Source organism: Amborella trichopoda, chromosome 12 (genome assembly GCF_054954075.1).
Source record: "Amborella trichopoda isolate Santa Cruz 75 chromosome 12, AtrichopodaSantaCruz75HAP2 v2.0, whole genome shotgun sequence".
Lineage (NCBI taxonomy): Eukaryota > Viridiplantae > Streptophyta > Magnoliopsida > Amborellales > Amborellaceae > Amborella > Amborella trichopoda.
The window spans coordinates 30,287,060-30,312,019 of record NC_142347.1 but is presented as its reverse complement, the minus strand read 5'-3'; the positions used below and the strand labels follow the sequence as shown (position 1 = coordinate 30,312,019).

General features: G+C 35.5%; 2 protein-coding genes across 3 annotated transcripts; one reads left to right on the top strand and one right to left on the bottom strand.

The window, feature by feature from the left end:
- The first annotated feature begins 2,978 nt into the window (after positions 1-2,978).
- On the top strand, positions 2,979-15,297 carry ASP5 (aspartate aminotransferase 5). Its single transcript, XM_006848702.4, has 12 exons — positions 2,979-3,206; positions 3,573-3,650; positions 4,037-4,123; positions 7,389-7,583; positions 7,740-7,778; positions 7,862-7,951; positions 8,289-8,397; positions 8,486-8,595; positions 13,478-13,621; positions 13,701-13,867; positions 14,279-14,543; positions 14,946-15,297. The coding sequence occupies exons 2-12, from the start codon at positions 3,579-3,581 to the stop codon at positions 15,075-15,077; spliced, it is 1,410 nt and encodes a 469-aa protein (XP_006848765.1). The 5' UTR covers positions 2,979-3,206; positions 3,573-3,578; the 3' UTR covers positions 15,078-15,297.
- Positions 15,298-15,527: 230 nt separating this feature from the next.
- MOL1 (Leucine-rich repeat transmembrane protein kinase family protein) lies at positions 15,528-20,569 on the bottom strand. 2 transcript variants are annotated; one of them, XM_088853994.1, is made up of 3 exons: positions 18,088-20,569; positions 17,110-17,889; positions 15,528-16,234 (listed from the first exon to the last, which is right to left on the bottom strand). In XM_088853994.1, the coding sequence occupies exons 1-3, from the start codon at positions 19,739-19,741 to the stop codon at positions 15,915-15,917; spliced, it is 2,754 nt and encodes a 917-aa protein (XP_088710120.1). In that variant the 5' UTR covers positions 19,742-20,569; the 3' UTR covers positions 15,528-15,914. The 2 variants fall into 2 exon arrangements, with proteins under 2 accessions (XP_088710120.1, XP_006848766.1); XM_006848703.4 differs by having other exon boundaries at positions 17,110-20,569.
- Positions 20,570-24,960: the final 4,391 nt, after the last annotated feature.

The following is a 24,960-nucleotide window of genomic DNA, read 5'->3' as shown; positions in this document are numbered from 1 at the left end:
ATAAGTCAAGATAAATTAAATGAGTGTTTGAGAGAGAGTAGAGATTAAATAGATACCATTCAATTTTTGAGTTGTCAAATATGAGTTTTAAATAACACAAAGACGTGTGTTTTGTTTCTAAGTAATCATTTGCTGATTATTGTATAATCCCATGATTTTAAATCCAAAAAATATTCCTAGGTAGCTTTTTCACCTGAGGGTGCACGTGGACTTTGTGCTCCCATGGGAGCATAGTATACTCACAGCAGATAATATTTTGTTGAGGATAAAAAAAATAGAATAGTGTACTTTTGCGGGATAACATTGTGCACTTACCTGTTCAGATATAACATCCATTTATGAGTATGTTTGTGGTCTAAAATTTGAATGCACTTTATAATAACCAAATGAGTATTTTGGGGGAAAAAATAGATTTTGAGTTTCCAAACGCTTATATTTGATTGCCTAATTTATTTTAAAAATAATCATATGGTGATTCTTGCTCTTACCTTCTTAACTTTTAATGCTATTTAAAAGTACTTTGTGAATCTAAAATTTTGGGATCCACTTAAAAAACAACTCAATGATTAGGTTTTTTAAAAAATGGACTCCGAGTTTCTAAACAATTGTATTTGACCACCCCAATTTTGCCAGGAAATACTCGTATGGTGATTTTAAGTGGATCAAAAAATTTTGATCCGAAAAATCTGCCCAAGTAGCGATTTGAGAATTTTCACCAAAAACGGCTAGTGAGCTTTATACTCCTGCAGGACTAATGTTAGGTTGGGAGTGAAAAATAGTAATAAGTGCTCCTATGGGTTTATAATGTATACTTGCCCTCTTAGATATAACACCCATTTACAAGATGTTATATATAAAAAGTGAGCTTTATGCTCCTGCGGGAGTAATGTTAGATTGAGAGTGAAAAAATAGTAATAAGTGCTCCTACGGGTTCACAGTGTATACTTGCCCTCTTAGATATAGCACCCATTTACGAGATGTTATAAAAAAAAAATAACTTTGCTTGTTAATTAGCAATAATGCTTGATTTTTTGAAATTATTCTATTTATATTTTAAATTTTTAGAAATTTAACTTTCTATATAAAATTTCATCTATTAAAACAAAAATTGTGAAATAAAATTTCATTCTAGGACAATATGAAATTAATTAGATATTTTATAAGATAAAATAATAATTCTGGTATCACTTGACATCTCGAAAATTGGTAGTCCTTAAGAAAATACTCTAGCTGAATTTTTATCCAGAGGAGCAGTTTGATAGTTTGCTCACATATGAGCATAATATAATGGACCTGGTTTCTATGGGGCCAAACCCGCATATGTAGAAATGGAGGCTTATTAATAAATTTATTTTTGAGATGGATTTTTTAATTTAATTTTTAAAGACATGTAATTTCTAACATGGAGATCATGAATATGAAAAATAAATAAATTTTAAAAGCTAGAAATAATAATTCTAGTCAGAAAACATTTGGACCGATAGTTTCCATTGTTTTTAGATGGAACACCTACTTGCATCCATCTTTAAAATGGATGCTTTACACCTTTTGGATTGCATGTGTAGTCATGTGGTCCAGTCCGCATGAAACAATTTTCCTAATATAATATGTATAACATAACATAGTATAACATAGGATGCATTTCCTATAAGGCTCAAACCATATGAAAAAACAAAAAAATAGGAAAGCATCACCTTGAAACCTCGTCCAAAAACTACTTTGAGAAATGGAAATACCTGTGATGGCTCTAAAATCTGTTTCCACCATTGATTATAAAAATCGTGCTTCAAAAAATGGTATTGATTTTGCGGATCCAGGAATACTTGAATATTATTTTTAGCGCTTGAAATCTGAATCTGTTTTCACAACCATAATGGTCAATGTCGAAATGGTTTATTCAAATATTTTTTGACGTTAGAACTGTAATGTTCGATGAGTTTCAAGATGGGACTTTACTTTTTTTTTTATAAAGCGTAGGACTTATTTTAATGGGAAAGCTTTACATATGACCCCAACGGCATATAAAGTATATGTGATCCGTGCTCTCAACTATTAGATCTAAGTAGATGGCTGTGATGGCTTGAGTCACAATATCATAAGTTCACTCTCGAGTGTTAGATCTTGATCTGACAGCTCAGGGTGTTTTATTTTTAATCTTTATTCTATAAATCATTTTTCAGCATTAATTTGGAACATGCATACATCTAAAAGGGGGGCCAATGCTAAAAATAATCTGAAATATTTCCTTTGCTGAAAAAATATCAGAGTACCCCATAAACCTTTAAAGGCATTTTTGGTAATTTATTTTCAAGAGAAATATTTTGTTTTTATGTTTGCTAGGTTCACCCCAATAAGTCGATGGGACACTCCAAATTTCACTCAAGAAGATTTTGTAGAATTTTTTTTTTAAATTTAAACAAGCGTGACATGAACAATCCTGAGTGTTCATTCACATCGAACAGTTGAGGAGTGGGGCCATAATCCTTTTAACCTTTGGGTGTGGTTACGGTTGAGGCCCTAAATCATCAAAGTAAGGTGCACATTCAAATAATGTCGAAAGATGGTTCATTACTGAAATTTTTGCGATGACCTGAAAATTTATTTTATCTCTAATTATATAATTGAAAGCTTAAAAAATAGTGTAGATCAAACAAATCTATGACCACTTGAAAATTGACTGTCTAAATATTTTATTATAGGTTACACTATTGTATAATCTTTCTTCTTCTTCTTTCTTTCTTTCTTTCTTTTTATTTTATTTTATTTTTATTTTATTTTTTTATTTTTTGAAAAAACACCTCGCGGTCGAGATTATCAATTTGAGGTGTTTTTAGCATCGAAACCACCTCTTGTAGCGGTTTTTTAAGAAGCCTCACCCTTATGTAAACTTTTTAGTGCCTCACATATATAGACTTTTTTTCCTGGTACATATGGATAGGTGTACTGTACATATAGGCATCGATGCACCACTCTCCAATGTCGCTCATGCATTGTGTTGAAGGTTTGAGCTTTCCCGGCAACAAAAAGGCCACGCCTACTTTCTATCGAGTACCGACCAAGCCTTGAGTTCTCCTTTCGTTGTCTTGAAATCTCCGCGCTCTAACAAACCGTCACTTCTCCATTCTCCCTGATATTAATCAGAGAGACCCTGAATCAGAAGCAAAAACGCCCCCCTTTCTCGTTTTCGCATTTTTGGATTAGATCAGGTGTGTTACCTTTTCTTTTTCCAGATTCATTTCTTCACCACAAAAAATATTTAAGCTTCTTTTTTACTTTTTTGTGCTTTTGATGAATTTTTCATGCATGAACTATTTTGTTGAACTTTATTGAATCTCTCTCTCTCTCTCTCTCTCTCTCTCTCTTTCTGATCTCGAAAATATTCATTGGAAGTTTGTTACTTGTTCTTCTCGTTTCCTTTATTTCTTATTACGTTTTGATGTGAGGGGTGGCTCTTAAATTAATCCCTTTTTTTGGTTTGGGGTTAGGCTTAGTTGTTATCTATTCCAATTTTTGTGTCTGGATCTTGTGCTTGTGGGTATAATTGCTCATTCAAGTTCTCTTTGTTTGTTCAGAGATACATGGCATCTGCGATGTTTTCCATGGCATCTGCAAAATCGTTCACGAGTTCAGTAGCTCGTGCGAATTATCAGGTATGTTCGGGTCTAGTTTCCCATACTTTTGTTCTTCATTTGCTATTCTTATCTTTTGATCACAAACTAGTAGATGGGGTGCATGTATTGTGCATTTCTTAAATTATAATTTCAAATTTGATCCTTTTCAGAGTCGTTTCTATGTGAATTTCAAAACCTCCATCCAGATTTTTTTTTTTTTTTTTTTCCAAATTGGTAGTTTTCTAATAGCTTGAGTGTGTCATAGAGTTTGAGAACATTCTTTTTGAGCTTTGAGCTTTGTCAATAGAATAAATGCGGCCACCCAATTTCTCATCCAATGATCAAGATTAATTGTGACCACCTTTTACCAAAGGTCTCATTGTATAGTTTTCCTTATGTTAATGGTGTGGGTATTTTCTGGACAGGGGAAGCTTTGTTCTGCTAATTTTGATGTCTCCAGCATCAATCACACATTTAAGAAGAAGAATGTGAATACTCTTTACAGGGCACAGGTATATGTTGCTCCAGAACTCTTGGTTCATGCTAATTGCTTGGAATGATGGGAAATTTATCATGATTAATTGCAAGAATACATGATAAATTAATGCAAGAAGAAGTAAAACTATGCGCCTTCCTAATCACTTGAAACTTTTTATGTGGAATACGAAACTATACATCTTGTCTAAATATCATCCTGGGGCCAATCTAAGTCAGTTAAGTTGGGCCAAACCAGGACCAAGTGGGGCAAGTTGAGCTCAATTACAATAAACATTTGAGTAGGGGACTTTGTAGGCTTCAAGCATATTTGGGTTTTTGAGAAGCCTCAACTAGTGGAATGCTTAAACTGACTGGAAACTCTCTCTCTCTCTCTCTCGTTATATATATATATATATATATATATATATATATATATATTACGTTCTATTATTCGGATCCTTTGTATCTAACCTATGTGTTTTTCCTCCAGGTAGTATTTTTTTTTTTTTTTTTCATTTTTTTGTGTGTTGATATGTAGAAAAAAAAAGAAAAAAAAATGATAAAGTACTGCAGTAGTTTGCAGTGGAGCTTTTATTTCCTTTCATAGTTTTTGGATGGAAATGAGATTGAATAGTGAGTAAAAGCAACTTAAACTTGTTTCTCTGGATGTGAAAATTTATTTGTATTTAACTTACCACTTAATAAATACCGATATATAATAATAAATGAGTTCGATGTGTATTTATCTTATGTAATGTTTCCAGAATTTCAAAATAAAATATTGCTTCAATTCATCAAGAGATGTCTGAGCCCACCTTCTAGCAACAACAATTCAACCTTCCAATGAACAATATAGCTTATCTTACACTGGCATATTGTTTCGCGTTTGGATCCTTATTGTCTGTTACTGTGAGATATGAAAACTAAAACTACAAAGGATCAATAAATCCTTTCCATTAAAGGGGCGTTGTTAGAGAGTTTAAAGGGGAATTGTTAGCGAGTCTAGAAACATGTGCAGAGATTAGATGTATCTGTCTGCTTCTCCATATGTGCATCTGTCTACTTAGAATGCCTAAGGGAAAGTGGCTTAAGAGACAGACCTCCCTCGAACCTATTTAGGGCTGACTGGATGACCTGTAATTTGCTTGTGATACACAAAATATCTATGCTTAGAAAAAGATTGCTTGTTTCTTGGTGTTCATTGTTGTTGCTTTGAATGCTACGCTTAGATATAGGATGGCTTGTTTCTTGGTGTTCATTGTTGTTTCTTTGAATCTTACCATCCTATTGTTCTAATCTGGATGGGGATGTAGTTTGTACTTCATTTTTTGCTAAGTTCAGGTAGTTGATTTCCGTAAGAACCAATAGTAAAAGTGACTTTGATCGAGTCCCAACTAGGGTTAAGTGCATAGTGGAATGTTGTGAGGATTTTTATTGAGAGATCATGGATACTCAATTTACAAATTTTAATGGAAGATTCTTTCCACGAGAGAGTGGTACGAAGCAATAGCTCTTTGCTTGTGATGTTTGTTTTACTTGCATTGTCACAATTTCCTGAAGTGTTGTGTAAGCACTAGATTCATTGTCTTTCAGAGGGAAAACTAGGTAAGCTTTAGTATTTTAAATACTATGAACAAGTGCACAAGATACTTCTCAATAAGGTCGAAAGCAAGTGAGGCTCATGTGGGGGATGTGTGAACCTATGTGAAAATGCTTACCGCTTGAATATCCTATCTCATGCATGAATTGCAACTGGCTCAAGTATATCTAGTAGGGGTATTGTTTGTTGTCTACTGACACCTGTCCACTGGTTAACTCGTCATGGAATTAAATCTGTGATGGGTGCATGTTGACCTTTTGATAGTACATCCTAATCGAAACCTAAATGATGGGATTTATGAAACTGCAGATTAGGATGGAATTAGTGCATCTAGCACAGTAGCACTTGTCAAATGACATATTTGCCATAACTACAGTGAATTAACTGATTTTTGTACATCTGAGAATGTATTTATGACTTGCTGGTTCTAGGACGGGATCCATTCATTGAATGATTGCTTAGCCATCATGTGCGTTGGTCAAAACTATGGCTTTGTTGTATGGATCCCATTGAGTTTTAGCTCCTTCACAAGGGTGTTAACTTTAAAACTGGACACACCATTATGTGGGTTTCTGCACATGGGGAATGAATTTGTTGTGATAGTCATCTGAAGGTAGGAAACACTAATATCTCGGATCTTGTGGATCTGGCAATCGTATGTGCCCACGTATGTGCCCATATGTTACATGGCATTCCTCATGAATCCATTGACTTTCCAAGGGATTAATTGGCATCTCCAACTAAGGGATGTGTTACATTAATTCATTTTTTTTCTAATAGATATCTGACATTCTCCAAATAAGGAATAGCTTTGGCATCATGGACTTCGAAAGCTGAATTATTTTCTAGCCATTAAAGGGGCAAGGTTAGATGATCAATTTTTATTCAGCAGACCTGTATGTAGGGGGGGTAATTATTGAGTTTTTGGCTCTTCGTTGTATTTAATTTCTGTTTGATATGATGGGGTAGTTGAGATATTTATTCGATTGTGGTTTAGTATCTAGACTCTAGAGGTGACTTTTCTCCATGTCATAACCTCTGGTAAATGGCAACATAATTTTTATTTAAGTGAGGGTTAGTCTTAGCATCTATATTTATCATTGTTCTTTACTCTCTCAGAATTTTAAGGCGGGAATTCATTTACTTATTGGTCTACATATCTACTGATTGGAACAGTTAATGGTTTTGGTAGGTTCATGTAAGGCATATTTTATGGAAGGGAAGTAAGATTTTTACCTTCTGTTTTGTTTCTAAAATGTGTAGCCACAGGTGTACTTCTTTACACTTATATCCTTCAATCTTTTTGTTTATTTCCATAAGCCTTCACTTGGAGACTGCATTCTTTTGATAACAATGTTTGGCTCTTGATATCATCTTGTGGGTTTATTCACCATGCTTCTGTTTTTGCTTATTTTTCCCTGAAATCTTCATTTCAAGAGTGCATATCTCTTGAATTGCCTTATGTTGGTACTTCTATCACCCATTATGTAATAATAATAGGGATGTAGGAAAAAAGGATGATATACTTGCATATTAGACATTCTTGATGATCTAGTTCATTGTGTCTATTCTTCACTTTGTTCTTATATATTAGATTTGGTAGTTCTGGTGATTAGTTCCTTTTGTGGTGATTAGTTCCTTTTGTGGTGATTAGTTCCTTTTGTGGTAGGTCTGACATTCTGTTTGTGTATTTTATGCAGAACTCTGGGGGAGTAACCATGACTGTTGCAGTTAATGTTTCTCGTTTTGAGGGTGTGACAATGGCACCTCCAGACCCAATTCTGGGGGTTTCTGAAGCATTCAAAGCAGACACAAATTCAATGAAGCTCAACCTTGGAGTTGGAGCTTATCGCACTGAAGAACTCCAGCCTTATGTGCTTAATGTGGTTAAAAAGGTCAATATTTTCCTGATATCCCTTTTCCAGACTACCATTTTACAAGGTGCTTGATGCATTTCCCCGACCAGTATGAACTGAAAGTTATTTGGGAAAGTTATTATTAAATAACTGCCACATTTTATAATGACTTACATTTTGCTTCTTGTGTTCCAGGCAGAAAATCTGATGCTGGAGAGAGGAGATAACAAAGAGGTATGAAGCTATACATGATGAGTTTCTGTTTAATTGTTCTCCTCTCTGGTAAGTTGCTAATGGTTTTAATGCTATTGCTGTAGTATCTTCCTATTGAAGGATTAGCTGCATTCAACAGAGCCACTGCAGAGTTGTTGTTAGGCGCAGACAATCCTGTTATCAAGCAGGAAAGAGTATGTCAATGTTCATTTTTAAACTCTTTTACAATGGCAAACACAGAAGGGAGAATGGACTATAATCCAAATACTGTGGAAATGCACTCCATTGGGTCGTGATTGTCCATTGAATGGATGGATGGAGATAGAGAGAAAGTACCCCCTACTGTTGGCATCATGTCTCACTGTGGTGGGGCCCATGCGCTCTCCACTAGTCTCCATTTCAGTGGATGATGATTAACCAATGGACTATGGTTTCGTGTAGTCTATTTGATTTTAGCATACTTTCCCAATACTGGGTATGTAATTAGAAAATAATACAGAAATCTAGCTTAATTACATCTTTATTTTCTAGGTTGCAACTGTTCAAGGCCTTTCAGGGACTGGGTCTCTTCGTCTTGCTGCAGCATTTATACAGAGATACTTTCCTGATGCGAAAGTCCTAATATCATCTCCAACATGGGGTCTGTAGTTTCTACTCTCTGCATGTGTTCGAGCCATCTTAGGTCCTCTGCTATCTCTTGACTGAAGATTTGATTTGTTGGTGAACAGGAAATCATAAGAACATCTTCAATGATGCTAGGGTTCCTTGGTCAGAGTACAGATACTATGACCCTAAAACTGTTGGCCTTGACTTTGATGGGATGATTTCAGACATAAAGGTAAGGCTAACTTTTCATAATTGAGTGGAACTTTCAGTTTACAGATCTTCTATTCTGATCAACGTGGGTTAGGCATTTATAGTAGTCGAGGTTGCTTGAAATGGAAATGGAACTTTGGTTGAGGTTTAACACAAATAAGTGGGTGCTGGAGCATATATGTCGCTAAAGAACATACTTGAAGTCCACAACTATTCAATTTGAAATGTCTATAGAATTCATTGTGCAAGGACCATTGCTTGAAATTTTATAGTACTATGCCTTTTACTTTTTTTCTTGGAAACACAGAGAATGAAAAAATAGGAATTGCTATCATTTAATTGAAAGCTTCACTCTTTTTGAAACAAATCAGAAAAGACAATTCCAAAATAAAATCCGAGGATATATGAAGGTCCATGGTAAACTTTATTCATATGTTTTTAAAGGAACTTAGGAAAGAAGATGTCAACACCTATTTACTCCAGATAATGGTCATCTTTAAGAAGTGAGACATTCTTAGTCTTTCATTAAAAGATTGGATGTTAGCCTCTCTCTGGGAAGAGTTTGTGAAATGGCGACATGAATAAAGTGTTATCTAAGACTTGTAAAGTTAAGACATTGTTATTATGCGTGCTATGGTTCCTTCTTGAAGGGATTGGAAAAGGAAGAAGCAAAACTACAAAGCATATTCTGAATGTTATATGATGCTTGAAAATGAATATTGACAAGCCACAACTTTACAAGTTGCTATTTCTGAAGTGCAAAATTTTCCAGAAATTCATGAAACCATAATATATATATATATATATAGGGTTTGTCTAGAGTTAACAACCCCTCAAAATACAAAGGTTAAAGTTGGAAGGGGTTGTGATGGGTGTATTTATAAAAAAGATCGTTACTTTTTGTTTAAAAAATTATTTTAATAGGTAACTTAACTATTAAGCAAGGGTAAATTTAAAATTTTTACAGAAGTGCAATAGCATTTTGAAAGTTAATGTCCAGGAATTTTATTTTTAGAGTGCCATTGTCTTTTAGTAAAATTTTTAACTTTGCCCTTTATGGAGATGACAAAAGCACCCCTTGTCTTGTAGTAATATTTACAAAATTGCCCTTAATGATGAAGATATCACAAAAAGTAACTTTTTTTAAAAAATAGACAACAAAATTAGCAAATCCACCCCTCACAACTCTGTCTATCTTTAACCTTTGTAATGTGAAGGGTTGTGAAGTTTAGATTAACCCATATATATATATATATATATAGACGCCTAGAGGCGAAAATGAACAGTGATTTCGTTTAGCCTCATCACTGTTCAAAGTTATCACGATTGTCCGGTAGTATTTCACTGTTCATTTTTTTTTCTAAGAATCGGAATCGATTAAAATTTGGAGTGCCGTGTTCATCAAAAATAGGCAAATCTAAGAAAAATATAAAAAAAATATTTTACATGAAAAACATTGATCAAAATACCCCCGAAACGTTTCAGAGGTAGTTTAGTCAATTTTTTTTCACGAGTTATTTTTTTTATATTTTTATTAGGTGTGTCTCACTAAGATGTACACACGCTTCAAATTTCAGGTCATTCTGATTTGTAGAAAAAAAAATGAAAAATGAAACACTCGATTGACCGTACGATGAGCTTTGGGCGGCGATGAGGGTAGGCAAAATTACTGTTCATTTTCGCCCATAGGCGTTGGGAAGACTTTTTCATATATATATATATATATATATATATACTAGCTCATATGAACATATGAGCCCAACGACCTAGATTGAATCTGGGCTGATCTGAAAGTCACGACTTCATTTTGTATTTGAATTTTAAGTTTTTTTTTATGAATCCAAATAACTTGAAATTTGCAAGAAATAAATTTGCAAGAAATAAATTTGCAAATATAGGAGAATCTAATAAAAATATCAAAAAAATAATTTGCAAGAAATAAATTGACCAAAATACCCTTGAAATGTTTCGGGGGTATTTTGGTCAATTTTTTTTTTTACAAATTATTTTTTTAAATATTTTTATTAGGTACACCTTGATGAGAAGAATGAACGCCTAAAATTTCAAGTATTTGGATTTGTAGAAAAAAAATTAAAAATTTAAACATGAAATGAGGTCGTGACCGTCAGATCGGCCCAAATTCAATCTGGGCCATTGGGTTCATATGAGCTAATGGGCTAATCTCAGCATTTACCATATATATATATATATATATATATATATATATATATATATATATATATATATATATATATATATATATATATATATATATATAGGGAAAGTATAAAATGAGACCATTTACCTTTTATACAAGGTGGTCACATGAATATTGACCGTTGGATGTGAAGTTGGGTGGCAGCAATTATTCCATTGACCAAGCTCAAACTTCAAAAGAAATTTTCTTGAACTTTGTGACACATCCAAGCTATCAAATTTCACGTCAAATGGTTGTAAAGAATTGTGACCACCTTGTATAAAAGGTAAATGGTCTCATTGTATACAATCCCATATATATATATATATATATATATATATATATATATATATATATATATATATATATATATATATATATATGCGAATTCTACAGGATTTCGCTCCTAGTTCATCACCTTCCGGAGTATGCCTTACAGTCATGGTTGTTTGATAGTGTTTTAATTTTAATAAGTTTGCTACTAATCAAATTGACATGAAATTTGAAGTGTGTGTACATCAAACCAACTCGCACCTAAATAAAATATTTAATTTTTTAAAAAGATAAAATGAGTAAAATACCCTGAAATATGTGAGAAAAGATATAGGGACTTATGACATTATTGAGGGTATGACCCTTAATAGAGTAGATGGATGATCAGGATTTGTGTGGCGAACCCAATTAGTTGGAAAAGGCTCTGATGATGATGATCAACCTTAAACAATCAAGGTAAGGTGCTCCTTAAAACCCTTTCAGAAGATGCAATTCTTGTACTAGAAAACTTTACGATGGCACATAAATCAATTTTTACCCTTAATTATGAAACTTAAAACGGAATAGATAAACAAACACTTAAAAACTTGAGTTGATTACATATGAACCTTAAATAAGTTAAGAAAATACGATTTGCTCCCTTTATACCCCAAAATTACAACCAAGATCGGTCAACGCAACCATTTGTTTTGACAAAATTACCCCTAGGTTCGCGAGTGCCATCCTCGGACCACATTTTTTTTTTGTTTTTGTTTTTTTCATCGGTAGGTTTGGGGCACTTCCCAGGCGGTCTGAGGTTCAAATCCTTAGATCGCTTCTTCTTTCTTTTAAAAAAATGAACTGCTAGGGCGGTCCGAGGTTTGAGGATGGGGACTTCGGACTGCTCTCTAGACTTAAAAAAAATAAACTGCCAGGGTGGTCCGAGGTCCCCATTTTCGAACCACTATTTCTTTTAAAATTTCGGTCCGAGGATGGGGACATCGAACTGCTCTTTGGACTAAAACAAATGAACTAACAGGGCGGTCCAAAGTCCCCATCCTCGGACCACTATTTCTTTTAAAATTTGAGTCCGAGATGGGGACCTTGGACCGCTCTCTGGACTTAAAAAAAAAATGAACTGCCAGGGCAACTTCGGACCTCTTAGGAAGTGCCCCAAACCTTCGGGCACTGCCCTACCAATGAAAAAAATATAATTACAATGCGGTACAAATTGGGTTTGACCGACCTTGGTTGTAATATTCGCATATAATAGGAGCATATCGTATTTTCCCTACTCATATCTAAATTTTTTGAAAATGGAAGGTCCAGATAATGTATTCCAAGATGTCCTATTTTTAGGACTTGAAACCCCTTTTTCTTTTTGGTTTTTTTTCTTTTCATGTCATATTTCGAGGTAAAAATTTATCCATTGGAGAGCTTCTCAACATTGATTTCGAGTGGATTTTGAAGTGCACCTTACTTCTATAGTATAATGGTGCCGCTATGTATAAACTTTTTCCTCTCTCTCTCTGTCTATATATATATATATATATATATATATATCATCATCATCATCATCGCCTTTTCTCAATTAATTGGGGTCGACTACATGAATCCTAGTCCTCCATGTTCAGGATCCATGATAAGTTTTAGCAAGTTTTACGTTGGCTGCCTACCTAACACAACCCAACCCAACCCATCCCAACCCATCCCCTATACCTGGGCATGAGACGGGTTAAGGGAAAGTTTAAGGTCCTCACCCTTCTTAGACCCATATATATATATATATATATATATATATATATATATATATATATATATATATATATAGAGCTGAGACTCTAAACAATTAAATTAGAGTGCACCTCAAACATTTCACTAAAAGAGGTTGTTTTGATACCCAAATATCCTTAAATTGATCATCTCGACATCAAGATGCATGGACATGAGAAAAAAATGGATTTCAAGTTTTGGAAATAGTGCATCTTGTTACGCATTTTGGATTGTCAATTTTCAAGTTTTTCAAGTTCTCATAGATCAGTTTGATCTACACTATTTTTGAAGCTCTAAATTTTATAATTAAAGATGAAAATATATTTTAAGGCTATCACAAAGATTTTCAGTATTGAAACCACATTTCTCGACACTATTTGAAGGTGTGCTTTACTTTGATTATTTAGAGCCTTGGCTCTATACAAACGGCACCCCATATATATATATATATATGTGTGTGTGTGTGTGTGTGTGTATATTATGGACATAAATATGTAAAAAAAAAGTAATTGTATACATAGTTTTACTGTTTTGAGTCATTAACATTTTCCTTTTAAGTTAACCAGCTTCAAAAAAAAAAAAAAGGCATTTTCCTTTTTAAACATTAATTTTAACAGTTCAAGCTCGAGTTTGTTTTCGGTCTGTGTTTTCATGCTCTTGATTATGGGTTAATTTTCCTCAGGCTGCCCCGAATGGGTCTTTTGTATTGCTTCATGGCTGTGCTCATAACCCAACTGGTATTGACCCTACTTCGGAGCAATGGGAAATAATTGCTGATGTCATTCAAGAAAAGAACCACATTCCATTCTTTGATGTTGCTTATCAGGTCGGAGGCTTCTAGGAACCCTTGGCTTATCTACTGATGTGGTTATCTACTCTGAGTAGTAAATATATATATGTTACAGGGATTTGCAAGCGGAAGCCTTGATGAAGACGCCTCATCTGTCAGGCTTTTTGTGTCTCGTGGTATGGAACTTTTTGTTGCTCAGTCTTACAGCAAAAATCTGGGCCTTTATGCAGAAAGAATTGGAGCTGTAAATGTTATCTGCTCATCCTCAGATGCAGCAGCTAGGTACACACTTTTTCTAGTCTGGTGTTTGATGTTGGCTTTTTTATTTTAAGAAAAAAGGGCTCTTTCTTTTCTAAGGAAAAAAAAAGAATGCCCCATTATTTTAAGTAGCAGACAGTGGAGGGCAGAGTGTCAAAGAAATTTACCTTTCTAGGTGCTACCTGTCCAAAAATATAGATATTAAAAAAGAGAGAGAGAGAGAAACAGTCTTACCCGTCCAAAAAAGAGAGAGAGAGAAAAAGAAGGAACGATCAGCCATCCAACAAAAAAAAGAAAGAAAAAAGAATGAACATCTTGGTTCCTGCTTATAATTTCAAGTTTCTGGGTCACTGATATACATTTGCAAGTGTCTGGGCAATTTTGTACATTTTCCTTTGTTTGGTACATTAATTTGTCAGCATTGCTTTACTTTAGGGTAAAGAGCCAACTGAAAAGGCTTGCTCGGCCAATGTACTCCAATCCTCCTGTTCACGGGGCTCGGATTGTTGCCAATGTGGTTGGAGACCCTGCCCTCTTCAGTGAATGGAAATCAGAAATGGAATTCATGGCAGGAAGGATAAAGAGTGTCAGAAAGAGGCTCTTTGAAAACCTTTCTCAGAAGGATAAAAGTGGGAAGGATTGGTCCTTTATTCTGAAACAGATAGGCATGTTCTCCTTTACTGGTTTGAATAAAGCTCAGGTAATTTCCTTTTATGAAAGTACTTTCTTATTCCACGAGGACTCTATATTATTAAAAAGAGATTGTATACTATAAGAACATTCACTTTTGGTAAAAGGAGGTCAGAATCACTCTTAGACATTGAATGTAAAATCCGACAGCTTAAAGTGTGTCGCATAGTTTGAGAAATTATATCTTGGACCCAGCCACCCAATTTTACATCTAATGGTGGATAGTGATTGTGACTTCCTTATACCAAATGTAAATGGTCTTATTGTATGCGTCTCCCATTAGAAATTCTTTCCATATATGAAATGAAGAATATCCGTTCTCAGATGTGTTTGTATAGTTAGTTTGTGTAGATAAGCATTTTCTGCCCTTATTCTCTCAGCTGGTCTAATATGGTTATGTTGGTCTGATCAGAGTGACAACATGACAAACAAGTGGCATGTTTACATGACCAAGGATGGCAGGATATCCTTGGCTGGGCTATCTTTGTCCAAATGTGAGTACCTTGCAGATGCCATAATAGACTCGTATCACAATGTCAACTAGAAGGTGATTGAAGGCTGTTTAGATTCTTCCAACGGTGGTTACATTGGAAATATATTTCCTCATTCTCTTAAGTTGTCTCAGCATCATGTAGAAGTACTCAAGATCATTAACTCTCCATTTATAGGTCATTATTGAGAACACAATAATTTCTCATTGAGAGATCATTGTTTTTGAACTTTGTAATACAAATTTTGATAATATCTCTGAGTTGGTCTAGCAATGTTATTGTCTTTTGCTCTCTTGATCTCCATCTTCTTAAATAACTAATTTTAGGATTTTTCTCATATTAGGACATATCTTGCCTGATTACATCATTTAAAACCAACATTGGGAGAAGTTTCCATGAATATCTTTGACCTGTAAATATTTCAGCATTTTTCTTTTCCCTTTATTTTTTGGTTCTGTCGTATTCTCCTTTCTCCCTCCTATGGTTTGTGCAGACAATGCTTCTTCTCTGAAAATTTGAAATTTACTATTTATCCAGTTGAAATCAAATTACATTCCTCATGCATAGATAACATTCTTCCTTGGTATATTTAAAGTTACACACATGGTAATTACACAGGTGGTAAGAAGTATGCTATTAGAATACAAGCACTACTTTCCTTTTTAAGATTACACACATGGTAATTACACAGGTGGTAAGAAGTATGCTATTAGAATACAAGCACTACTTTCCTTTTTAAGAATGAATACAAGCGCTACTCAATGAACCCAGCTGAGCAATCTCTCTAAATTTAGCTGTTGGCTTAATTAGAACCACACATTGCATGTCCACTATTTTAGGGGATCCTCTGCTTTCTCGTGCTGTTTTAACTTCTTAGTAGCACTCCTAGCTCAACCCACTAGCTTTTTCTGTGTTGGTCTTAAACCTGACAACTTTTTCAGCACTTCTTCCATGGATGGCCTATCAGACGGGATTCTACTCGTGCACTGCAAGGCCACTTCAAGAACATGTCTTACCTCTTCTTTTGCTACTTTGTCCGTTATAGTTCCTTGATTCTCATTGTAAATCTCCTTGAGCACTTCGTCTTCGGGCCTGTTCTGTATACTTGTGTTATCGATGGTTCTCCCATTGGTAAGAATTTCCAATGATAACCTTCCAAAGTTGTAAATATCTCTGTAAATATCCTCTTCTGTTGCAGTTTCCAGCTTTCCTGTTGAAGAAACATTCGAATGTTAGCTGTTTGCGTATCAAGCAAGTAGTGTTTAAAACTCAAATTTGGTGGCTGACCCAGCCACTGCCAAAACTGAGTCAATTCTCTTTTCAAATTCTTTTGTGAAGAATTTTATGTCTTTATAATGGGACTTAAACCTATTTGTTCTCCTGAGTCGCACCACAATATTAAGACACTGGCAGACACCATTTATTTATCAGATTAACATAAAATATTAATATATAAAAAAAATTCAACATATCCTGAGTTTTTCATTTATAGAAGGAAAATTTATCAAAATATACCTTAAAGTTGAACTATTTAACATTTTACCTTAATTGTAATTCAATAAATGTGAGAGCCCACTTTGATGTGTCTCTGATGGGCTATTTGAGGTTTGATCAAAAGAATATGAGATATTTGTAATTAGATAAAAATCGTACGATGTTAAGTAGTTCAAATCTTACGTGTAGTTTGATAAATTTCCAAGAATGCACCAATTAAATGAGTTCGATTGAATCCGACGAGTGTTTCCAACTCAAAATGAGTTTTTGTCCACTGGTATCTAGTGATTTACAATGGTAGTCTAATAAATCACATGAACATTAAAATGTAAAATCATAGAGATGTCTTTGGGGGAAAAATGGCATTATTATATTTGTTGTCTCTATCTGTTGAATGATCTTTCTCTTTTTCTTCTAAAACGTCTGTCGTTTCCCAAAGGTTTCATTTAGTAATGTAATGCATGAATGGTTTTTTAGTTAGATTTGGCAAAATTAGACGTCTCAGTCATTCCCAAACATTAGGAAATATTTGAAATTTCTAAAACTATTGACTGAAAGACTCAAAGACAGAACAGAACTGTATTATCTTACCTGTGACTGTGATAATGAAATTAGTTTGAGAGAACCCTCCTGCATGTCTACCTCCGTTCATATGCAACAACCTATTCAAGCCAAATTCGGCCAGATGGGGCTCCATAGTTTCATCAAAAAGTACGTTACTTGCCCTCAAATCTCCATGGGGAATAGCTGGGTAACAGTCATGGTGAAGATAACAGAGCCCCCTAGCAATCCCAATTACAACCCTAAAATTGTCTGTCCAGGTGCTGATGGCAGGATCTCTCTTCATTTTCATCCTCTCAGCCAAGCTTCCATTTGGCAGGTAGTCATAGAGAAGAAGAGCAGTTTTGTTATTAGAGCAGAAACCCAACAATCTGATCAGGTTCCTATGTCTAGCATGGCCAAGTCTGTTTATAAATTCCGTCATCCTCGTCCTATTTCCTGGTCCCCATTCAACTTTCTTCACTGCAACTGTTATTCCTGTGGGCAAATCTGCTTTACAAACTGGAGCAGGTGCTTGTTGTGGTAACCCTGTTTCCACACAGTTTCCATAGCTCAAGCTCTTCAAAACATCATCCTTTTTGAACTGTGGGAGTCCGCTAAAAACAATCATCTTCCACTGAGCTCGCCTTCTATTAAAAAAGAAGATCCCGAAACTGGAAATTATGATGAAGAAAACCAGCCCAATTGTTAATAACACTGTCCATGTTGCTTTCTCTGAGGTTTTGTTCCTCAAGTTGAGCCCAGATGCCTCTGGATTTCTGGGCGATTTAAGGCAAGGTTGGAGAGGACCCCCACATAACCATGGATTTCCTGCAAATGCACTAGTATCCATCAATCTGAACATGCCTGTTGAAGGGACTGAACCCGAGAGATGGTTGAAAGAAACATTGAAAAGCACCAAATTGGTGCAGTTGCTGAGCTCTCGGGGAATCGAACCACTTAACTCATTATGAGACAGGTCCACTACATTGATGAAATGAAGATTTGCAAGCTCGCGAGGAATCAAACCTGTCAGTTCATTGTCCCTCAGCGCTAACGTCTCAAGCCTCTTGCAATTAGCTATGCTTTCTGGTATGTCCCCTGATAATCTATTCCCGTTCAATTCAATAACAGAAACTGAGCCGCATGACCTGAATTGGGGTAGTTTTCCTGAGATATTACAGAAAGCTGCTGAAAAATTTTTCAAGACTTGTGAAGACCAGATATTTGCTGGTATAGTGCCCTTCAAGTTAGGGTTGTATGAGACATTGAAGTATTCAAGGTCGGGAGCTTGGGATAAGTCTCCAGGGACCTCTCCTTCTAGGTTGTTTCTTGACAAATCGACATAATTGAGACTAGGAAGAATACTGAATTTTAGAGGAATTTCTCCAGAGATATTATTCCCTGCTATTCGGAGACGAACAAGAGCAGAGCAATTTGCAAGGGAAGAGGGAAATCCACCTGTAAAGCCATTGGAGAAGAGGATTAACTTGTACAACTTGCCTCTTTCGCATAGGCCTTCTGGAATTTGCCCAGTGAACCCATTTGTGGAAACGTCTAACCACTTGAGCTCTGAGTTCCTACCCAAACTGGGGGGCAGATTTCCAGTGAAAAAATTGTTCCATATCAAAAGGCTTTCCAAATATGGTAGCTCTGCAATTCCTTCAGGAACATGTCCACTCATTTGATTATACATTAAGCTTAGGAGTCGGAGATTCTTCAAGCCTGTGAAGCTCTCCGGAATGGGCCCCGATAACAGGTTATCAGAGAGATCGATGAACATCAGTGATGAAATATTACCTAAAGTAGAAGGAATTACCCCACTTAGTTCATTTCGAAAGAGGAACAGATACTCTAACTTGGTGAGATTGCTGAGCTGCTCAGGAATTGAACCAGAGAGCCTGGCATCTGCAATGTCCAGATACTGAAGCTCACTCATGTTACCTAATTGCCATGGGATACTTCCATTAAAGAAATTATACCCAATTTCCATGTGGGTCACTGTTATGAGCTTGCCAAGCTCTGCTGGAATCTCGCCTGAAAGAAAGTTTCCAGCAAGATGGAGAAATTGGAGGCACCTGAATGACCCATATTCAGGTGGAATTGAACCTTGGAAATAACTTCCAGCCAAATTAAGCACTTGAAGAGAGTCTAAGTGAGCTATATCCGGAGGCAAAGGCCCTGAAAAGCTATTACTAAAGGCATCCAGGACAACTAAATGCTGGCTTTTGGATAATTTTGATGGAAAATGGCCGCTAAAATTGTTTCGACTGATGTCTAGGGTTTTGAGATTGGGGAGGTTGAGTATAGATGCTGGAAGTTGGGCAGAAAATGAGTTATGGCTGAGGTTTAGGTCCACAAGATCAGGTAAGAGCTCGATATAATTGCCGGAAATGGTCCCAGAGAGGTTTTTAAAAGAGAGATTCAGGCCGATTATTTGGGTTGAGTTATCATTGCATCTGATTCCTGTCCAAGAGCAAGCAGCAATGGAGGTTGGGGGCTTTCGATGGAAGGAAACTGACCAGTCTGATAAACTGTTGGAGCTGTCAAGGAACTGTGATTTTAAACCTAAGAGAGCTTTCGAACACCTGTCCATGACTACTGCATCTCCAAAGCTGCAACTGAGGAGAGAGAGAAGAGCCAAAACCAATGGAAAACTGAAGCTCTTGCGCTTTTCTTCCATGGTTCTTGTCCTAATAATTGAAGGTACCTGAGTTTTTGAGGAACCCAATAAATGAAACTTGAATACTGGCAGATGATCTTTAGAAACAACGCAGGTGTCGACACCCACTTGGAGATACCAGTAAAATGGCTTCTCTGATGTAGGGTCTTTGGGTGAGCACTGTCAGAGCAAAATGAAGATTAGAAGCTTGAGATTAACGTTGCTCGGGAATCATTCTTGCTATTTTTTAGTGGGTTAAAGTTGCATGGGAATTAGCAAAAGTTAGAGAGAGAAAGAACGAGGCTCTTTGGCAGTTGTATGGGAATAGTACTTTTTCTATTGCTTTTGGGAGCATGATGGTCCAAAGTGGTGGCCATTTTATTTGAAGGTTGTTGGCCACTAGGGGGGAAATCTTGAGGCCCTACCTTTATAAAGTTGCTTTTTCTCAAGGAGCCTACCAATTCTCTAATTGGATTCGTTCGAGTGGGGTTGCTTATCGATTCTGTCCTTACTTAGACTGAAAACCCGAACTTCTCACTTAGCTCTCTCTCTCTTTCTCACTTACAGATTTTGGGTTGTTGCTACCTGCTTATGTTTGAATGTGTAAAGTGGCTCAAACGGGCAAAATACTTAGTATTGCTTAGTATTGGTTGCGATTTAATTATGGTTGAGAATATGTACCATCATACTCACTAGCGTATGGCCATTAATACAGCAGAATGACGGATCAGTATTCGTGTAGAAAAAAAGCTATGATGATAAAGATGATGATGATGGTGATACTCACCATCATACTGGGAGAAAATAATTACAAGGACATATGCTATGCTCTTATAGGAGCATAGTTTACTTCTATTCACTTGGTCAGAAGCCTTTCTTGGGAGTGTTTTTTTCGATCTGAAATTTTGGGAACTATTTAAGAATTTCTGGATGATTATTTTTTAAAAAAGAAATGAAATTTGAGTTTTTTAACACTTAGTGTTCATCATTTAAAAATATTTTATGGTCTCTATTCAATCTCGAGATAATGTTATTTTCAAGTGCAAAGAGGGTACAAGTAGATATTTTTTCTTTTAACCGAGGTTAATCTATGGGTTCAACGGGTTACATCTCTGAGATTTGGGTCCTAAAATTAATTATAGTTGGGATTTTTACCCAGGAGTATGATATCTTTTGGCAATAACTATATTGTGTAAGTAATTTGTTACTAAGAAAGAATAGTAGCAGATCCTAAATATCTAACCAAGAAAAGTTATTCGGTTATTCTTTGCGTTGCTCTATTTTGTTGAATGATGGGGATTTGCTAATGCTCACACTTGTTCAAATGCGGTCTCCTTCCAAAATCCCTCTTTTTAAAATTTAAAGTCTATAATCTCAGCCACAATGGTCATGAATCTAAAAATGAGTAAATTTTAAATCTTAAAAACATATGATTTTAAATTTTGTTTATATCATTTATTCAAATTCATGTGCCATAGGCAAATACAAGAACAAGATTAAACTTCGAATACAGAATCCCGGAAGTAAACACTAATGAAGAACACATAAAAAAACATTTCTTTTTGCAAAGTAGTGTGCTGTTATTTTTCTATCTTTTATTAATGAATACTGGGTAGGGGCGTCTTCCCCCATTGATTAACCCCAAAAATAAATTTTTTTTTGTTAATGGCACGTTTGAGCAAGAAATTTCAGATCTAGATATTAGAAGTTTCCATTTTTTGTAGCACTTTCTTGTTTGTTAAAGGGTAAAAGTACTGGCTTTTGGAAGTTGTGTTCTCAAAAAATGAGAACCTTCGGCTTCAAAATCCCCCACCCCAAATGGAAGTTCGTTTGTCATATTTTTAGGAAGTTCTTATCTTGCAAATTTTCCTCTCTAACTCCTTTCTCCCTCTAATCATATTATTTCTCTCTCTAAGTTATCTAAGTGTGTCTTTTCTCTCTCTAATTATTTGTTTTGTAAGTCCTATGTTTCTAACCATGCCCTTTAATCCATTTCTTTATGAAGCCATAAGCTTTTTTAGATCACTGTGACACCTGATCTCTATATTCAAGAACTTTCAACAAGTTAACAGACAAGTATTCCAAAATTTCGAGATATCAACAGTTTCAGCTCGAAGAAAACTTAAATTTCAAAGTTCCCGCCGAATCAGTTGCCAAATGTGCACTAAAGGATACTATTTTTTTGTTAAAGCAAGTTGCAACTAGTATAAGGCCTACGCTTAATGTTAGAAAGCAAAGCCATATGTCAAATCCCTCTAGAAAATACAGTTCCAGCATAAAAAACCCCCATGATGGTGTGAAAATCTATTTCCACCGCTATTTATGAAGTTCGAGTTCTAAAAATGGTGATCAGGTGGATTTTGTGAACACCTGAAAAAGGTCAGTCTCGATAATGTGCTACAAGATATAGTATTTTTATGGCTTAAAATGCATTTATTTTAGATCTATAATTATCAAGGCTGAGATGATAAATGTAATAAGGTTTAGCTGCAAAATTGCATTTTTTTTTAGATAGTGAGGCACTGTACTTATCACAAACCTTAGGCCTTATATAACTTTTTTCTAATTTAATGTATAAACCTTGAAATAAATAAGTCTTTATTCTAGTGAAGTACTTTCTACAAAAGACCATTTTGGTTACTTGGCTGGGTTAAATTGAATATAAATGAGCCATAAGTCACTGGTCAACACTAACAAGTTATCACATTGACTCGCACTTTTATTGTTAGTTGGACCTAAGTTTGATATGTTAAACCTCATAATCTCTATGGTGTGAGCCCTGCAATCTGTACCATATGAATGAGTGGACATTATAAATTATACCTCAATCCCTAAACAGGGTAACCAGGGATCTGAGGCTTTGGTTCCTTAAACAAGGCGACAAAGGCAACATTAGTATCGGCTTAGGAGACCTCTTTGCCCTAATGTTGGAGGTATCGGTCCAAATAATCTTGCGATCACAATCCCCTCTATCCTTAGCCTTAAGGGGTTTATGAACAGCATGTTGATGGAGCACCTTGGTAATCTTTAGTATGATTGCTTTCCTCCCAGCACCCGTCCCCACCCCACCCGCCCTCAAAAAAAAAAAAAAAATAAAATAAAAAAAAACCTATATTTTGACCTTACATACATTGTCTGGGATCTATACAGCCACATTTAGGCTAAACTCATGCCTGCTTCAATAGTTAGGATCAACCCTTAATCTAATGGTGTCTCTGAATTAGGGCCTGCTACCTTATTAAGATTCAATTTGGACCATAGATTATTGTGATTTATTCGGTAAAGAGAGGCTTTTAATCTCAACCCTCCATTCTCTAAATCAGCCATCATGATAAAGGAAATGATCTATTACCCTTATCCATTAGTTTCCTTAATGGACGTAGTTAGCATGGCCCGCACATGTAGAAATGCAGGCCTGGCAATAAATACATTTTTTAAATATAATTTGATCCAATTTTTTGGTGTATATATATCTTTAACATGGAGATCATGAATACGAAAACAAAATAAAAATAAAAACTAGAAATAATACTTATATTAAGAAAATATTTGGACATTTAGTTACAATTGTTTTTAGATGGACCACATATTTGTTCTTCTTTAATACATGCTCTTTTAATCCAATAATTTCCAGCAATATAGTAAGCTTTTAGATGATGAAAATTTCATTCTAAATATCCTCTCCATCTTAAAAGATAAAAATTCCAAAAGATCTTGAAGACTTATCCTCTCTTTCTAAAACATATGCATACTATATATATATATATATATATATATATATATATATATATATATATATATATATATATATATATATATATATATATATATATATATATATATATATATATATATATAAAGTTATCTTTAGAACACAATATGCAGAAAGAGAGTAGAGCGAGAGAGGCATGAGTTAAGGCACCCGACGCACATGGGCCTGCCACTTGTCAATGGGAGATACCTCAGATCTTTGTAGGATCCGCTCATTCAAAGAGTTCTATTCAAATTAGATGGGTGGAAAGCAAGATTCTTATATTTTGTGGGTAGATCTATTCTCATTAAAGCCAATCTTTCTAACCTCCCCATTTATTATCTCTCTCTTTTTCAAGCTCCTGCTTATGTCATTCACAAGGTTGAATCTCGTATGTAAAGTTTACTTTGGAGCGGATCGCAATCGAACAAGAAATTCCATTTGGTAAGTTGGGCTTCGGTTTGTCTCCCAAAAAAGGAAGGATGTCTAGGCTTCTAGAGGCTAAAGGCAGTGAATGAATCATTGCTTATCAAATGGTGGTGGAGCTATTCAATAACAGGGATCAACTTTGGGCAAGGGTTATCTTGGGTAAGTATGGAAGGGACCCTGATGGCTTTATTGCAAAACGCTACATAAGACTGGCCAATCTATTGCCTGTGTGGAGGGGGATTCAAGGAGTCAGGCCATTATTTTTGGCCTACTCAAGGATTTTAGTCGGTGATGGACCCTATAGATGTTTCTAACATGCCAAATGGCTGGGCAAGTATCCACTGAAGCTTCTATATCCTGATCTCTATAGCAGATCAATGCAGAAACAAGAGGTGCTTGCCAATATGATTTCCTTCAATGGGGAGCAGCTGGTTTGGAATGTCAAGATCAATACTCGGGGGGTTAATGACATTGTTGCTGATCAATTTCAGATCTTACTTGTGTCGCTTTATGCCTTTTTCTTTTACCTTAGGAAGCCGGATAGGATCATCTGGTCCTTGGAAGTGGGTGGTGTTTTTTTGTTTAAATCTCGCTACCAGACGATCAATGGGGATCGTTATAACGAAAACAGGCTTTCAGTGGCTAAGTTTTGGAATTGTAAAGTTCCCCACAGAGTGTAAACCTTTTTATGGTTGTTTGGCTTGAAAAGACTTCTCACCATTGATCGACTGAGAAGAATGGGAATGATCCTCACCAATATTTGTTTGCTATGTAAAAAGGATCAGGAATCAATTGATCATCTTTTCATCCATTGCCCTTTTGTTTAGTCTTGTGGGACTGGCTGATGGCTAGTGCCAATTGGATTGGCCCAAGATATATGGAGACCCATGCTTTGCTGCAACAAATATGGACCCTTCCTTTCTCTGCCTTTGGGGTTAAGCTGTGGAGGATCTCTGTTGCAGCCGTTTATGGAACTTGTGGAGAGAGCCGAATTTTAGAACCTTTGAAGGCCGCAACAGATCTTTGCCTGCCTTCCTCACAGTTGTACGGCATATTCCTT

Bases quoted from the DNA above. Each gene is read 5' to 3' on its own strand.
- ASP5 (XM_006848702.4), top strand. From the start codon at position 3,579: ATGGCATCTGCGATGTTTTCCATGGCATCTGCAAAATCGTTCACGAGT. The intron at 7,952-8,288 runs GTATGTCAATGT...TTTATTTTCTAG, and splicing joins CTGTTATCAAGCAGGAAAGA to GTTGCAACTGTTCAAGGCCT. The intron at 8,398-8,485 runs GTCTGTAGTTTC...GTTGGTGAACAG, and splicing joins AATATCATCTCCAACATGGG to GAAATCATAAGAACATCTTC.
- MOL1 (XM_006848703.4), bottom strand. From the start codon at position 19,741: ATGGAAGAAAAGCGCAAGAGCTTCAGTTTTCCATTGGTTTTGGCTCTT. The intron at 16,235-17,109 runs GTAAGATAATAC...TTTCTTCAACAG, and splicing joins TTTCATTATCACAGTCACAG to GAAAGCTGGAAACTGCAACA.